Source organism: Paraphaeosphaeria sporulosa, assembly GCF_001642045.1.
Source record: "Paraphaeosphaeria sporulosa strain AP3s5-JAC2a unplaced genomic scaffold CC84scaffold_10, whole genome shotgun sequence".
NCBI classification, from domain to species: domain Eukaryota; kingdom Fungi; phylum Ascomycota; class Dothideomycetes; order Pleosporales; family Didymosphaeriaceae; genus Paraphaeosphaeria; species Paraphaeosphaeria sporulosa.
Genome location: NW_017253369.1, coordinates 222,788 through 238,683, shown reverse-complemented (window position 1 = coordinate 238,683; position 15,896 = coordinate 222,788). Strand labels below are relative to the sequence as shown.

Sequence of the window (15,896 nt, the reverse complement as noted above, 5' to 3'; positions counted from 1 at the left end):
TTGCTATGGTAGTCGATGGAGGCCGGGCTGAACAGAGCCTACTCGACCACCTTGAGGAACATCATTTCCTGGCTCGGCGGCGCCGCTGCAGTAATATGGTCCTTGACCTTTTTCCAGTAATCTTCCTGGATGAACCCGTCAGGAAGGTGTATGTCGAATTCATCCACTATTCTTGCAATAACGCTCCTCATTTCCATGTATGCAAGTCGTTTGCCAACGCAGTCGTACGGTCCTGTGCTAAAGGGAATGAAAGCATCCTTGTTGATCACGAGATCCGGACGTGTCGTCCACCGCTCAGGTATAAACTCGTCTGGATCAAGAAAGTTGCGAGGATCCCGGTTGATGACGAAAGGTTGGATCTGCACAATAGTGTTGCCGGGAATGAAGGTTGAGCCTATCCGCACACCCTCAGGTGGGGTCACACGCTGGCCCAGGAAAAACAGAGACGGCCACAGTCGTAGTGACTCATGGACCACGGCATCTAGAAGTGGAAGCGCTCGTTGGCAAGAGTATGTAGCTTTGCTCTCGCGATACTCTTTTCGGACTGAGCGCATTACAGAGGGATGGGTCGCAAGTTGTACAAGTATAAAAGTCAGAGCTGTTGCCGTCGTTTCGCTGCCTGCACTGATAATGAGACGCGACTCTCCATACAGCAGTTCCTTTCCTTCAGGGGTCTGTGGGGTGTTTTGGATGAGATGCTCTACGAGGTCGGACCTCGTCGACTTCAGCTATCTGGCGTAAGCGTCAAAGGAAAGAGACCTAGCGTACACAGAACTTACTGCTAGGCGCTCGTTCATGTTCAGCACACTCCAATCTCTCCATGCTTTCAAAGGTCCAGCAACCGACGTGAGAACACTAATTGCATTCATGAACCTGTAACGAACAGTCAGTCATGATCGGAGCAAAAGGAAAGGACCCGCCATTATATCTGAGCTGATCGTCTAATAACAATGTTATCTTACTTACCAGGGTATATGGTATATCAATCCCATAGCATCCAAACCATCTGATAACGTCTTCAGAATACTCTCTGCCACATCGCTCTGTTCGCCTTTGATGAAACCCATCGGCTTTCCGAAAGCCAGATCGCTCATGACATCGTAGCTGTAGTGAGAACAGCACTTGAGCAGCTGCACAGGCTCGCCGTTTGCGTTGCGCAGCCGAGTGACAAACTGATCAGTAAACTCTTCAATACGCGGGGCATAATGAGAGAGGGCTAAGTACGTCAGCGTTTTCAGCGCACAATGGAAATCCTTGAACAGCTAGATTACGTACAACTTTTCATTGCGTTATCCCAAACCCGGCGGCGTTGCTTGTGGAACGTTTGATTGCGGGTCATGTGAAGGGTGTCCTCCATGATATCATAGAAAGGACCTTTGGGAGACTTTGACGAAAGGCCAAGTATGGGTGCTATTGCCGCTGGGTCGTAGATGGAGATCTCTCGTGGTCCTGTTTTCATCCAGCACTATTCAAGTATTCAAAGATTCAACTTCGCACAGGAAATGAACATACCTGTCCTTACGTAGTCCCCATACTTTTCATGCATCGCTTGATGCACGCGATGCATATGCCACTGCGTGGTCCACGTCTTCTTCGTTGTCCACCATTTCGTTAACTTTGCCCCGAATGGCCCTGGGAACCTTTTGAGTGGGTGCCAAAGTGCGCGATACAACAGTGTCCAGATTGACAGAGAACTCCAAAAACCGACCGATAAACAGAACGCATCGCTGAATCCAATGCATTGAACAAGGATCCAAAATCCAGCAGTGTAGATCGCAATTCCGTGGAGCACGAGATGGTCAACCTCCACGCGACGCAAAACGAGTTCATGTAAAGCAATGGCCAACAACAGCGGCTGGAGTAGCACGGCCATGGTGAGGGGAGCCATGGTAAAAGTCGCGAAACGTGGAGCCGGACGAGACCACTAGATACATATCCCAGCCTAGTGAGCTGCTGCTCGCTTGTCATTAGTATGATACAGGTGCAGAAATATTATCAAGCCTTGCAAGCATGTCCCATTGCCTCGGGCGACGTTGCGGGACGCATCTTCCGCGCGTTCCTGTACAGAAGCGGTAGGTAATTCATTCCCTGCACGGCGTATGTGGTCTGATGCCAGCTTTTCCAATGTTTGCAGTGACAGCACGCATGTGGCACAGTGCATCCTATATAGGCGAGCGGCCAATGGGATTGCCTAGCGCTTGACGCGACACAGATCTACACCTGATGTGGGACTTGACACTGCGGCCACCATTTCCTTCTTCTGTCAGGCTTAATTAATCCTTCGCACCGTGCGCCGCTCTTGGTTTCAGTCCTGTGTTCTCCTTGATGTTCATGATGAGTTGTCGCCTTCCTCTGAATGCTCAACCTCCATAGCAGTATAGCCACGACCTGCCGCGTACCTCATTCAGAAGTCTCTATGCTATTGCAATGCAGGGCGTTGTTCCTCCACCCCTCGGTGTTTCCCAAGCACTTGGTATTGAGAGAACTGAGTTACAAAAGCAGTGAGCACATGTCTTTCTCATCGCATACACTTAAGAATGCTAATCTTTCCGTGATACATGTAGAAGCATCGTGGCGTATACAACACTGACAACGGTCGCAACAATATTTGTATTCTTGAGGCTGTACACACGCCTCTATTTAAGAGCAAGTCTAGGATGGGATGATGCGCTGGTTTTGCTAAGCTGGATCGGATGCGTCGCATGGATTGCAATTTGCATGAGTGGTAAGTTTCGGCGCGTTTGGCCAGTAGTACAGTACTGATCAGTCGCAGCATTGCAATATGGATTTGGTGAACATATGTGGAACGTTACACCGCTCCAATTTGCACAGTATCTGCAGCTCCTTATTGGTATTAGCATCGTCTACGTTTGGACGCCCGCACTGTCGAAATTGTCGCTACTTGCTTTGTACCACCGTATCCTACCAGACATTCGGAGTCGAGTGGGTGTATACACACTCTTTGTTCTTATCCTCGGATACAACCTTGGTATTACGATCACCATTGTGGGACCTTGCAACCTACTCAAGCACAGCGATCCTACTTGTCTGATGAATGCAAACCTAGTAATGGCTATATGTAGGCGTCGTAGACGTTCGAAAGGCAGTTGTTAGACTAATCAATATACAGTAAACATTATGACGGATGTCTGTATCATCGTCATGCCAACTCAGATACTTTACAGGCTGCAGATGGATCGGAAGCAGAAGTGGTTCATCGGTATCATTTTCTTCGTTGCATCAGGGTCAGTAATTGCTGAACGTCGCTTCCTTCGCATACTCATTATGCACTCAGGGTGATCATCATTTCCATCGTCCGCATCATCTATGTGTACAAGTACGTCGGCGAGGTTGACGTCACTTACTATCAAGCAGCCGCCGCGCTGTTTTCTACCGCTGAGCTCAATGTCGGCATCATTTGCACCTCCATGGTTGGATTGAAGCCCTTTATTGATGCATGCCGGGCCTTCATTTATGAGTGGTGGAAGACCATAAAGGACTCTAGAGTCAGTGAGAAACCCTTGATTGATGACGGACGGACCGGCCTTGACGTACATGATGCTGCGAGCTGTGATGAAGAAACCAGTAGGCTGGGCGCCAAGCATCAATGTTCTACGCGGTGAATGCAGAGAACATGTATCCACAAACGTAGACCCACAGATGAACCATGTATCCTCTTAGCTAGTTCACTAGCGAATCTTTATTTTAACTTGACAGCCTAGGCCTACGCTGGTCATCGGGAAAAGACGCAAAAAATTAGTGAGCGAACCTCCAGTGTACTGTGGCAGATGCTGCCGGTCCCGCGAACTTCCAAGCGAAGAATATCTCTCCATCAGCGCTTGAGAAAATCAGTAGTCTGGACAAATAAGAAATCATCCGGAGCATGACTGGTCACAGCAGGAGGCGAATGTTTTCGTTCCGACACACTCCAAGTTGTTGGGACGCCCGATGAAATTTATCCAGAAGGGGAAGGCTGATTTCACTTCACCTGGACCTGGTATAATATGAAGAGATATATGAGAAAGTTTTCACGCAGTATCAGTTGGGATTGAGCATCTGTCTATCCACGTCAGTGGACGACGAAAGGGGTGGCCGTGTTAGATTGACCTACGGCGAGTCCAGAAGTTCTCCAAGTCGTCGTCGTTTGAAGCTGACAAAAATTCTGTGAATGGCTTGAACGCAGCTAGGGCAGCTGCTAACCAGCCCCGCAGGCTTGATGAATGGTTTTTTTCGCGTCACTTGTTGCTGGAGACATCAGGTCTCGGTACCGCAGCGCGTGACTGACATAGAAGAATAGGTGAAGCGGAGCTATTTCAGCTAGCAATGCAACTCTTGCGGTAAAGTGCTTGAGCGGACCGTTCCAATGAATTCCAGATGGCCCACGCTGTTCAAAACCAGATAAAGATGGAATTTCGTAGTTCCCGTCTCTTCTGTCCATCTCGAGGTTTACCGTAAGTCTGAGGGAGTAGTTTTGCCTGACTGTTGATCGGGGTTGGCCTGACTATTCGATGGTTAGAACATGGGGAAGGCAAAGGCTAGACCTGTGTAGGATGAAGGATATGAACTTACAAAGCGCACTCGAGATTGTCGTGGAGATGACGACTGAGCTTGATTGCCTCTAAGACTCTTAGCCCTTCGGCAAGCCTGGATCGCGATACTACTGAACGAAACTGATCTGCAAAATCACTAGAAACTTGTTCATCTGATTTATGTCACGCATGTCGAGAGGTTGGGTGTCGAACGAGGTAAAGTGGGTGTGCAATGCATTGCCATGGCAAGCAGACCAACATTTAGCCATGTAGGTTGCCCAGCACAATTATCTTCTCAAGCTTTTCTCCTATGCCGCAATATTCACTCCGTAGGGTCGCCGTGGAGACCGATCATTCAGGCGCATGCTATTCCTTGTGCTGCGTTTCAGCGCTGTCAATGTCTGGAGGCCTGCAACGAAGAAGCCGAAGACATGCTTGATGTTTAAGCAAATTTGGAGCCTCAAGTTCGTGAAGGGGAGCAGTATGAGCATTGCCTACCAGCTCGTGCTGCTGGACCGGACGTACTACAACAAAGCCGCGGTATGCAGAATATTGAAAGCAATCGAATTTATTTGATATGGAGTGCAAATCGCCGGGCTGTGTATGGTACTCGATGCTCCCGTTTATACGAAAATAGTGAAGCTCAGTAGTATGCAAGCTCGACATGCAACGTTTCCGTCGAAATAAAACAGCGACTACAACTAGGCCTCAGAACTGTTGAAAGGCACTTCTGGCGTCCGGAAGGTGCCCCGGTGTACAGGAAATGGCGCACCTGCCTTCTATAGGTGACTCCACGCAGCTGATCCGCTCCATCTCTCTTACACCACTGGGTTACTACGTCAGGAACTACACCGGAAGCTGACGCAAGACTTGATATTCTCGGCACGCTCAACAACCTCATATCGTGTTCCTCAGCCCAGAAGATCATCGCCAATACCCGCTTTGTCGAAACAGCCACTAGCGAGCTTGCTTTGCTTGATAATCATGCCTGACGACACGCTTTATACTTTTCCCCTTACCAATCATCCGCATCGTCGAGCTCGACTCTGCTCCTATTCTTGCATGTTATTGGGGTCGCAAGGAAGACAGAGAGATCAATGTCTTGGTTGCTCGCGGGGTGTTCTTCGTCCATTCTCTTCCTACCCTTGCGGATTCTCACGACGGCCTGCTCCGTCTCTCTTCCCATCTCTACGACAGCCCTTTCCACCACCAATGCCTTCAGCTTCGCTGCGGTCTCGTTACGCCCATACGACTCCGCAGCAGCAATCGGTACCGCACATCCCGACTTTGCATAGAACTCTACGTCGTCGAGGGGGACCCCAAACTGCGCGAGGGCGGAGACTAGTGTGGTGTTTCCTGTCTGCGCGGCGATAATCATCAGGTGCGCGGCGCCGAAGCCGGTATGTTCTTCCACGGCGAGCAGGGCTTCGAGATTGACTGCTTTGTGCTCGAGGAGGAAAACGGCATGGTGGAGCGCGGTGGTCGCATCAGTAAGTGTCGGAGTGGAAACTGCAGGCCACGGCGCGACGGAGGCGAGGAGCTTAAATGCTCGCACTGCAGAGAGGCGCACGCCATGATCGAGGAGGACGCGCAGTGCGTCCACTGTGCCCGTCCTCACGGCTTGAACTAACACATCCTCCAGCGGAACGCAGGTCTTCAACTCCTTCGTCTTCTCGAGGAGCATCCGCAGAACGGCGGGTTCGTCCGCCTTACACGCCGCAACCAGCAAGTGGCGTAAACTAGGCCCCGTCCACGCCCTTGTCTTCGCGAAAGCCCCCGCCTCAATCAGCAGGAGGAGAAGCTTCTGCATGCCCTTCTTGCACGCTTCGGAGACTGCTTTGCGCAGGTAGAAGCTCATACTCCCGTGGCCGAAGGCATGTTCCTGCGTCCGCAGCAGCGCGATAGCGACGTCTTCCTTCTCGAGCTCAACTGCAACTGCGATGGCATCTGTGACATCGCGTATCGACGCGCAGAGCACATCAACCACTTTCTTCTGGCTGGTGAGTACGGCGAGGAGCCACGGCGCGTGGCGCGCGCGGACAACGTCTTTCAGCCATACTGCGTGCTCGAACGCCGCGCCGTGCAAGAGCAACCGGCGGACGAGATCCGCATCGTCGGCGATGATCGCGGCGTGTACGGGGAACCCGAAAAAATCGCTATGCATACGGTTGAGGTCGGGGTTCTCGCGCAGCAGCTCTACAATCACGGGCAGCTCCTTCAGATGCGTGGCCGCAACAAGGAGATGCTCTTTGAAATCCCGCCGCGAGACATCGCCCACCTTTTTGCTGACGAGCAGGTGCAGCGACGCCTTGCGGCACAGCGTTGTCACCATGTGCGCTCGGCGCTCGGCGGTCTGCGGGCGGAGCCAGATGATAGCGTCGACGACTCCATCGACCAGCGCAGGGAGGTGGTCGTTCCAGGGGGCGATATCGGCATAGGGGCGGAAGAGTATGTAGCGCGCGATGAAGTCTGCATATTCAGGATGGAGGTCGAAGGCGGAGGAGGGGCGCGAGGCGTTGGTGGTGAGGAACTGCACTTCCTCCAGGATGAGGAAGACTTCGAACTCAAAGATGGCTGACCACGTGTGGTCAGCACAAGTCTTCTATGGGTGTACGAGACTTACTGTTCACACGGGCGAGACTGATGACATCGGTGTTGACCAATAACGGGCATCCTCGCCCTAATCTCTGGTAACTAGGGTGAGCGGGCCCGAGCACGACGTCCCTGATGATGGGGCGGAGGAGCTCGATGGGAAGCTCGAGGAGGCCCATTTGATCGATTCGATTGGCGTTTACGATAGGATGGGCTGGGCTGGGTCCGACGGGTCGCCAGTGTTATGTTCATGGCTGCCTGGCGTGAGGAGGCCAGGCACACCACAATCGCAGTCACTGACGCGTAAGATGGAACGTCAGCGCGGAGTGACTGTGTTTGTTTTCGAAAAGACATGACGATGTAGTTGGAATGTTCCAGGCGGGGAATCAAGAATATTGCTTGGGGGACCTGGGCACCTAGGGACAAGGGAAGGTCAGCAGCACGTGATTTGGCAACTCCCCTCCTTCAGCCTACTCAACTGACGAGCAAAACAGCACCACGGGAGACACAACAGTTGGAGATATACGATGGATAAGAGAACTTGAGCTTTTGATATGGTGACAGCGCACGATTGTGCAATACGACTATACTACTTTGATAAGATGACTGGAAAACGCCGTCCTCGCGCTGAAGCGAACAGATGGATGGATGGATAGACGAAAAAAAAAGAACGATCCCACGCTATGCTATGCAGTGAAAATGGCAATGCCTAGAGGCAAAAGGGGAAGGGGGCAGTCTAGGGGTATAATGCATCTTGCAAGCCCGCAGACTTCCAAGGTCACAAGTTCGCGCGCTCGCACCTAGTGCTCCTGCTGCTGCCCGTGCTGCAGCTGGACCGACTTCTCGTTGTCCTCGTCCTGGTCCCTTGCGACATGGAAGCTAGCGCGGATGCGCATCTCGGCCTTGGTCTTGGTCATCAGCGCGTCGCGGATATCCTTTTTGGTGCGACCCATCCAGGAATCGAAGCTCTTCTCGCTGAGGGGGCCGAGCGGCTTGTTCAGCGGGCTCCTGAAAAACTCTGCGACGTGCGGGCGGGGGTTGCTCATGATGTAGTCGATGTCGGCCTCGAGTTCGCGGCAGAAGGCATCGAGGGGTAGGTCGTTGACGTCCTCGCCGAAGGGGTTCTCGATCTCGCGGCCGATGGCGGCGATGCCGAGGATGATGTAGGCAGCGAAGATGGAGCCCGGGATCGTGACCCAGCGCAGGTCGTCCCACATCTGGAATGGCAGCATCAGGACGTAGACCCAGGTGATCTGGGAGATGGCGATGGAGTAGGCGATGGGGAGGGGGGTGTTGAGGACACGGTCGACGCCGACGAGGACGTCGTTGAAGGCGACAATGGAGGTGACTGCTGGGGTGTTAGCGAGCCAATTCGCTGTCTTGGTGAGCTTGTAAGGAAAGAGACGCACTCAGCTGGTTGTGGTACAGGCCGTTCTTGAGCGTCTCGTTCTGATTGACGTATTCGACGTAGGAGGACATGTGGGAGAGGATTTCGAGGGGCAGGTTGCCGAGCGGCCTCTTGGAGCGCTTGATGCGCTTGCGGGGGTTGGACTCGGCGAAGGTGACGCCCAGGGACTCGCCGACGGCTTTGATCTTGCCCGATTTCTTGGGCTTGGGAATCTCGGCTTCGGCGGCTTTGGCGAAGGTTTCGAGGTACTCGACGCGCGACTTGAGGTCGGGGTAATCGATGCCGGGCTCGAAGCGGAGCTTGTGGAGGAGCGAGCGGGAGAAGGCGACGACGAGGTTGAGTGCGGAGCTGCGAGATTGTCAGACACTTTCTTGAAATGGGCATCTGGAGAGGCTACATTTTGGCAAGCAGATCCTCCTTGCCGAGCTCGCCGTCGCGCTCGGCAACATGGACCCAAACAGTTCTCGAGAAATTCTGGCCCACGAGCAGGAGCTGCGACCAGTACTTGCGGCCCTCGGTGTAGCGCTCGTACGCGGATGACGTGCGGAACGAGATGGCCATACCGACCACGAAACCCAGCACCGTCAGCAGCAAGCTGCTGACCTTGAGCTGGTACACGAATTCACACAGACACGTGATGAGCGTGGACCAGAGGGCAACGACGATCAATGGGAGGATCATCTTGGGGAGCACGGAGCCGTGCATGCGCATGAAGAAGGGCCATTTTGAGTGCTTGGCCATGTCGCGGGGACCGACCTGTTCAGTGGGTTAGCCATTGATGGTCCGCAGATCCATTGCCAGGTACGCACAAAGTAGTCCTCGGCGTCTAGCGAGGCGGCCGTGTGCTGCCGCGAGGGCGGCTGGTACGTCGCCGTCCTGTGCCTCCACGAACGCGGCGACATGGGAACATCATTGCTGCCGCGCGAGGTCGGGATCTCAATGGTGCCCGGCTTCAGCGTCTTGCTGCCTTCGGTCGACATGGAAGAAGCCATGGCGGCGATTGCGCTGGTCTAGCGTGTGGGGAACTGTCCAGCAGTCGCGGTGTATGTAGTCTCAGTAAGGCGTCTGGACGTGCTCGCCAGTGTATGGGATGCGGAGCAGAAAAGTGGACTGTGTAAGAAAGGGCCGGAAGAGACGGCAAAAGAGCGATTGAAGAAGAAGATCGGGGAGCAGCGCCAGATATACTAAAAGACAGGCCTTTTTGTCCCAGGGAAAAAGATTCGCCCCGGGCTGCGCGTACTCGCTGGTGCGACCCCGTGGTGTCAGACGTGCACAGTGTCCCCCAGCGGCCCCTGCGTCGCCACCCCTGGAGCCCAGCGCAGGCGGGCCAATGGGCGCGCCGCCGCCCGCCGTGGCAGGCAAGGGGCTGTGACGCGGAGACTTGTTTCATCAAACAAGCCCGCTGGCTTGCGACATGCGCGCGAGCGTTGTGCAGCCTCCACTGGCGGCCGTCAGCCTCGCTGCGGGAGGCGCTTTTTTTAGCCCCGAGCGTGCGCCCACTGCCCTCTTCGGTGCAGAGCAGCACCACCTGCGCAGACTCTGCGCTGCGTGGCCGCCGCGTTGGGGGGGCCGCGCAACGAAGCCTGCCGCAGACGCTCGCTCGAGTGGAGTGCGCGGTGGAGCCCGCAGTCGATCTCGCGGTCTGGACAAGTGCGTACCCAAGAATCGAGGTTCCAAGACCGCGTCGGAGCGACAGGACGACGTGTGCGCATCGGCCCGCCGCGGCGGCGACGTTACCCCTGAGGGCCGCATGCCATGGATGGGACGCGGCACGCAGCGAACGGCGTCGCCCTTCATCAAAAGGGCCAAGGCCTCCGCTGGCGGGTCGCCCGTCGGACACTCGCTCTGATTGACGGCGACACCACCAGTTGAGCGCTCTTCATGCCTGCGGCCGTCGTCTCACCGCCATCGCAGCGATCAGAGCAGCTCTCCACCGCCGGCATTCTAGACGTCGTCGCAGCCAGAGCCACGCCGAGGGCAACGGCGAGGCCATCAACCGCTTCGGGGACCAAGGTGCTGACTGTTACGCTCGCTAGCCGGATGCGCACCCTCGGGCGAGAGCCCTTTTTCCCGTTCGGATCGTGGGCTTGTCTGACGAGAGAACAACTGCATTCTAATGCATGTACCGGTGAAGAGGCAGGGCTGTGCGGGATGCGCTTTTTCCATTCACCGACCCATGGACGCAGCACGGCAAACATAGTCGCTCACTCGCATTGCACGCAGGCATTTGCCAAAGCGAGAACGTGTCGCTAACGCTGCCGAGTCGAGGGCTGCTAACCATTCCCATGGCGATGGCATTTGCATGGCTGGCGACATGGCTTTCCGTGGCCATGGCGCCGTCGTAAGTCGGTGCGACGACCACCCCACAAAACCCTCCCCAACGGCTGCCAGACGGTCCGGTTCAGTGCGACCACCCCACCGAAAATTCCCTGGTTTCTCCACAGTACTGTGGATTCGTTGGTTGTCTAGAACTCGGTGGGACATCTAGGCTTCCCCACGAGGTCTGTGATTCAGTTTGACCTTCACAGCAAGCCACGCTCAATACCAACGTCCCATGACCCAACTGTCCAGGGTGTTGCATGGCCCAATGCCTAAGAGCGGTGCGCCATCTGCCGCCACCCAGGCCAACCCAGTTTCAGACAATGCACCAGAGTGCAGACCTGTCCGGCCCCCACCTCGACGCTTCGATCCACTTCCCACCACCAACGCATCACTACTTTATCTCACGCCATCTACCACCAACACCCCAATGCTGCACGCGACCCACTGACACCTCACCACGGACCCCTCTCCGCAATCCTCCTCCTCTCTCTCTGCCCCCGTTCCAACACCCCCCTCAACTCCCTAACCCTCCACGTCTTCCCATCCACACAAACCCTCACCCACCCAATCCTCTCCAGCAAGCCACCATACAGAATCCCCTTGAACTCATCACCCGCCCAAATCTTTCCCCACACACCAACCAGCTCCCGCGCCACAGTCCGCGGATGCACAGTCCCCTCGCCGTCGCCATCGAGCGGGAAGTCCTCGTCCAGCAGCGTCGCCGGCGCGCCGTCCACCGGGGGCGGCGGCGGCACGACGTTGAGCACGAGTTCGCCGATGTAGGTAACGCTGGCAGAAGGTCGTTCGTGGTCTGCAGCGAGCTCCGGCCCGTGATAGAGGAGCCGCTTGAGCGCCGCGCAGACAGCCCAGCCGGTGCGGCCCGCGGGACTGCTGGTGCGGCGGTACTTGTCTTTGCGGTTGCCTGCGAGGCGGACGTCGATCCAGAGGCGGGGGATGCGCGTTGTCGACGTTTGGGGAGGGGACACGATACCCCATGGGAGTAGAGAACCCAGGAAGAGGGCCGTGTAGGTGCGAAGCCACGGCGGGAGCACGGAACGGCTTTGCGCCGGCGGGAGGGACGTGGAAACGGTCGGGATGGATACGAGGGTGAAGTAGTGCCAACTTTCCTCCACCGCCAGACAATCCAACCTCACCCAAACCCCCTCCTTCCTCCCCAGCCTTTCCCGCGCCTCTTCCATCTCTTGGTTCACCTGCCTGTTGCACGCGATGAACCCCGCGCAGGTGGAAGGGATAGGCGCCAATGAGTACGCACACCCAAACTCCCCACGCAGTGTGCTCGGCGCGTCGTAGATTTTGCGGAAGGTCCGGGATGGGCTGGGGTTGTAGGCCATGAATTTCTCGTCTGGGATGGCGGGAATGGGGGCAGTGGAGAGGAGGAGCTGGTCGTAGATTGCGTCGCGGAGTTCGCGGGGGAGAGAGAGGAGGTGCTGCGGCATCGCCTTACTTTCCATCTTTCAGGACCGGATGTTGCGTAGAAAAGTAGTCGTCCCTGGGTAATGGAGTGTAGTGCCCGATCGGGAAAGGCGGCACGCTCCGTTCGCGGTCGGGTGGTTCCTTCTCTCTGGTACCTTCGCCCGATGCGAACCCGCGATCTCGCGCCCCAGATCTCAATGACGGATCCGTGCTTGCCTTGCCTTGCCCTGCCTCGCCGTAGCTTCAGATTCTGCAGTCGTCGAAAGATGGTAAGCGTTTCAGCTGCACAGCGTTGTCGGAGCCGGGTTTCGCCTCGACCTCGGCAACCCCTACCCAGCTGCACACATAAGCCCCGGCAATGTCAAAGAAGTGAAAGTCGATGCAGGAGGGATACAAATCTCCTCAGTGAGATGCGGAAGGGAAGCCAGGTTCGAGGGCATTAAAGTATGCACGTTTGCTTTGTATGCGTCACGTCACGCGCGCAGCATACTCGCCGGCGCGACTCGGCTCGCCCGTCTCGGACCTGCGTCATTGTCCCGTTCCGAAAACATGACTGCGCCGCTCGTCTTGCACTACCATTTCTCACTGCTTCTGCTCTGCGTATGGGCGGTGAGCGCGTACTTAAATACAATCAACGCCGCAGAAGCAACCCTCGCTAGCCCTGGGATAGATAGTATTGTGTGCTTTTTCCGAGCATGTCCGAAACGACTGGTTGCCTTGGGGTTTTGCAGCACAGGCAGAGGGTCGCTGGGTGTGAAATGAGAGGAGATGCTGTGCGAAGTTATTCGCAATGTAAAGTGAGGAGTAAAAGTGGTGGATTCTTCAGGTGGGCGAGGTGCCTATATGGGGCAGTTGTGTTACCTGCCAGCTGGATTCAGGGCAACTTCCGCTTCCAGATGATATAGCAAGACAATGTGTGAGTGGGCAATGACGCAGTCTGTTTACTTCGTGATATGAGTAGTAGTACACCAAAGTGGTGAGTTCGTGTACATGAATACGATACCGCTGGCATCATAGCTGCACCATCATTTCTGAGAAGCCAATCTTCGTTCTCAAGCAAGCATTACATCCATCAGACTGTCCTCTGGTTACATATTTGTCTCCTCCGTCAGAAGGCCGACTCGCAGTGGCCCGCCTTCCCTCCGCTCTCCACCATGCCTACACACTCTCCTGTCTCGCCTTCTTATCGCTCGCACCCTTGATGAATCCCGAAAGGTCGCCCACTATCCCCGGGTCAGCTCAGCATTCACCCCTCATCTCCATGACTGTTGACTTACCTGGGAGCTCGAACGGGAAGTCTAGACTAGCTAGCATAATCGCGATGAAGATCCACCACCCAAACAACGTAGTAACGAAAGCAAAGGCTCCGCCCGCGATCTGTAGGTTGACAGAGCGCGTCATGTTCCCGTTGTTGGCTTCAAAGAATGAGCCGGCGAGCATGCAGAAGGCAAGGACGAGTGTGAGGAAGATCATGAAGAAGCAGACATTGGTGCGGAGGGAGCAGACTAGGTAGACGAGGCAAAGGATTGCCATGGCGATGAAAAAGAAGGCTAAAGGGTGGGGTCAGTATATGTAAGATTTGCGGTGACGAGATTTGATAATTACCATAGCTGGAACGGAATCCCACAGTCGCGAGGCCGTCAGCGGCAACGCCGGTTGTCGAGTACGCACCATATGCGTTGTAGAAAGGCTGAAGAGTGGCTGCCCAGCCAAGCCAGAAGGCACCGAAAGATCCGAAAACCACGAAGGGGAATGTGTTGCCGATGAGGAACTGCTAGAGTCAGTATGAACCGAAAGGGACGAAATGCTCCCTGCTTACCTCACCGAGAGATCCGAGTATCATTAAAAGGCCGCCGAAGAAATAGTATGTACCGGTTCCGGCGGCGCCTGCAGAAGTGTAATCAGCATAATTGGTATCATCGCGGATGTGTAATAGACCCACCGTTGCCGCCTGCGCCTCTCCAGCCCATCAAGTCCATGCTCAGCGGCGTGAGCGATAACAGGAAGCCGAGGAGTGCCCTAGAGGATCAGCAAGAACAGCGATCGAGACAGACTTAGACTCACAAAGGGGTCGGATTGCCAACGGTTGTTCGCAAATCACCGTGTACCCTTGTCTTCGGTGAGAGATAGAGCTTCTCAAACAATTCTGGCGTGATCGAGATGCTGCCAGCCGTCCGCATCTTTCTGAGGGCAGTCTCGGAATCATGGCTGGCGTCCAGATGCTGGTGGTATCCATTGCTGTACGGGCCTGTCTGCCTGTTAAACTTGAAGGCGGGAAGGTGACCAGAGGGGGCATTACTGTTGCTGAAGTCTTTCTCTAAGGGAGCACTCAGGTCTGGCGTGGGTGCAGTAAGATTTTCGTTGTTTTGTGTCCGATCCATCAGATCTCCATGATTTCCGCCAATACCAGCTCGATTGATTTCGGGGCCAGCAAGATTCTCATTGTTCAGCGTCCTCTCGCGCAGACTCTCGTGGTGATGTGCCATGTCAACGTAGTAACAATTGCTTCAGAATGTATCAAGATGGGGGAATATGGGAATCCAGGGTAAGCCGATATGTCAATAAACACCACTTATATCTGCTAAAGTTGGGGGTGAAAGCAGACTGCCGAGTGCTAATGTTGAACAAGGTCCGTTCCCCGCATACTCAAATACTTCGAAAGAAGCGCCGCGACGGCACGGGGCGGAGCCGTGCAGAGGGTCGAGGATTGGTTGCATGTTGCATACTGACCCCCTTCTGGTGTCGATCAGCCCAGGTCTCTCACATCCTGGAGCAACGGGGACACTAAGGGAGGGGCTGACATGCGCTCTAGTATACTACGAGCATTCTCTTAACTGTAAGTGGCTACGCACGCTCGGTGAAGATGGCATGGCTATGGTCCGACGGGGCATTAGCGTTCAAATGTGCACCTCCTTTTATCCTTGTGAGTCCACGTCCAGGGCGCAAGCGGGTCCGCATGGTGCTACGTATACCCAGCAGTGATAGATTAGTTGTTGCAGCTGCTGCTGATGGTGAGTATTAGCGGTTCGAAAAAGCTATGTGTTTAGTTAATGCCAACGAGCATGCAGTTTCGATGACTGAATGGTTTGCACTACAACGAGACCAGAGCTCGGTCGGTGATGCGGACGTTAGAGCCGGTGATGCGGAGATTTAAGTGGAGTCGCCAGCACGCGGAGATCCTTGCGAGTGTGCGGACGGTACGGATGATGGCCAGATCCGCTGGCTGCAGGGAGAATGTAGACTAGACCCCGGCTATCCCTGGGGCGGTTGGGGTGTTTGCGGGGAAAGATGATGTGGCTGTAACCAGCTAAACTGGAAACTGTAAGACGCGTCGCTCTCCACGTTGTTTGCAAAGCTATTGAAATTATACTCGACTTGTGCTACTTGACGTCTTTGAGCGCTGTGGTGCATTGCTACTGACGAAAGCGACCGTTTCGAATCGTCTGCTTAGTTGGCGCAAACCTTCTTTACGACCACGCCCGCAAATCCGAGAAGAATCGGCGGGCAAGTATTCCGGACTCGGGCAAGCGGTGATTCCGGGAGCTTGGATGGGGTGAGAATGGTTTGATGAGTCGTTGTGTTGCGGTCATCCGAAGGTGCGCCATCCGCAC

At 55.0% G+C, this 15,896-nt stretch overlaps 8 protein-coding genes across 8 annotated transcripts; 3 read left to right on the top strand and 5 right to left on the bottom strand.

Moving 5' to 3' along the window:
- Positions 1 to 38: 38 nt before the first annotated feature.
- Positions 39 to 1,888, bottom strand: CC84DRAFT_1208550 (cytochrome P450; the record flags this gene model as incomplete). Its single annotated transcript, XM_018182167.1, has 5 exons — positions 39 to 728; positions 780 to 873; positions 967 to 1,216; positions 1,276 to 1,449; positions 1,513 to 1,888. 5 exons carry the CDS (start codon positions 1,886 to 1,888, stop codon positions 39 to 41), a joined length of 1,584 nt encoding a protein of 527 aa, XP_018031748.1.
- Positions 1,889 to 2,427: 539 nt separating this feature from the next.
- Positions 2,428 to 3,623, top strand: CC84DRAFT_1228406 (uncharacterized protein; the record flags this gene model as incomplete). Its single annotated transcript, XM_018183637.1, has 5 exons — positions 2,428 to 2,501; positions 2,565 to 2,725; positions 2,774 to 3,079; positions 3,131 to 3,245; positions 3,296 to 3,623. The coding sequence occupies 5 exons, from the start codon at positions 2,428 to 2,430 to the stop codon at positions 3,621 to 3,623; spliced, it is 984 nt and encodes a 327-aa protein (XP_018031747.1).
- A 1,483-nt stretch (positions 3,624 to 5,106) lies between these two features.
- Positions 5,107 to 7,190, bottom strand: CC84DRAFT_1167600 (uncharacterized protein). The gene has a single exon (XM_018179213.1). It carries the CDS (start codon positions 6,859 to 6,861, stop codon positions 5,545 to 5,547), a length of 1,317 nt encoding a protein of 438 aa, XP_018031746.1. The 5' UTR covers positions 6,862 to 7,190; the 3' UTR covers positions 5,107 to 5,544.
- A 731-nt stretch (positions 7,191 to 7,921) lies between these two features.
- Positions 7,922 to 9,521, bottom strand: CC84DRAFT_1179469 (UPF0187-domain-containing protein; the record flags this gene model as incomplete). Its single annotated transcript, XM_018180420.1, has 4 exons — positions 7,922 to 8,469; positions 8,531 to 8,877; positions 8,927 to 9,285; positions 9,339 to 9,521. The coding sequence occupies 4 exons, from the start codon at positions 9,519 to 9,521 to the stop codon at positions 7,922 to 7,924; spliced, it is 1,437 nt and encodes a 478-aa protein (XP_018031745.1).
- A 211-nt stretch (positions 9,522 to 9,732) lies between these two features.
- CC84DRAFT_190492 (uncharacterized protein) lies at positions 9,733 to 10,536 on the top strand. Its single transcript, XM_018185531.1, has one exon. It carries the CDS (start codon positions 9,944 to 9,946, stop codon positions 10,376 to 10,378), a length of 435 nt encoding a protein of 144 aa, XP_018031744.1. The 5' UTR covers positions 9,733 to 9,943; the 3' UTR covers positions 10,379 to 10,536.
- Positions 10,123 to 11,158, top strand: CC84DRAFT_190551 (uncharacterized protein). The gene is made up of 2 exons (XM_018185532.1): positions 10,123 to 10,711; positions 10,830 to 11,158. The coding sequence occupies exons 1-2, from the start codon at positions 10,411 to 10,413 to the stop codon at positions 11,015 to 11,017; spliced, it is 489 nt and encodes a 162-aa protein (XP_018031743.1). The 5' UTR covers positions 10,123 to 10,410; the 3' UTR covers positions 11,018 to 11,158.
- A 145-nt stretch (positions 11,159 to 11,303) lies between these two features.
- On the bottom strand, positions 11,304 to 12,308 carry CC84DRAFT_1100137 (uncharacterized protein; the record flags this gene model as incomplete). The annotated part of the gene is made up of 1 exon (XM_018174851.1): positions 11,304 to 12,308. The coding sequence occupies one exon, from the start codon at positions 12,306 to 12,308 to the stop codon at positions 11,304 to 11,306; it is 1,005 nt and encodes a 334-aa protein (XP_018031742.1).
- An 899-nt stretch (positions 12,309 to 13,207) lies between these two features.
- On the bottom strand, positions 13,208 to 15,056 carry CC84DRAFT_1153115 (uncharacterized protein). Its single transcript, XM_018176829.1, has 7 exons — positions 14,585 to 15,056; positions 14,350 to 14,533; positions 14,228 to 14,304; positions 14,105 to 14,172; positions 13,891 to 14,056; positions 13,563 to 13,835; positions 13,208 to 13,508 (listed from the first exon to the last, which is right to left on the bottom strand). The coding sequence occupies exons 1-7, from the start codon at positions 14,769 to 14,771 to the stop codon at positions 13,444 to 13,446; spliced, it is 1,020 nt and encodes a 339-aa protein (XP_018031741.1). The 5' UTR covers positions 14,772 to 15,056; the 3' UTR covers positions 13,208 to 13,443.
- Between the last annotated feature and the right edge of the window lie 840 nt (positions 15,057 to 15,896).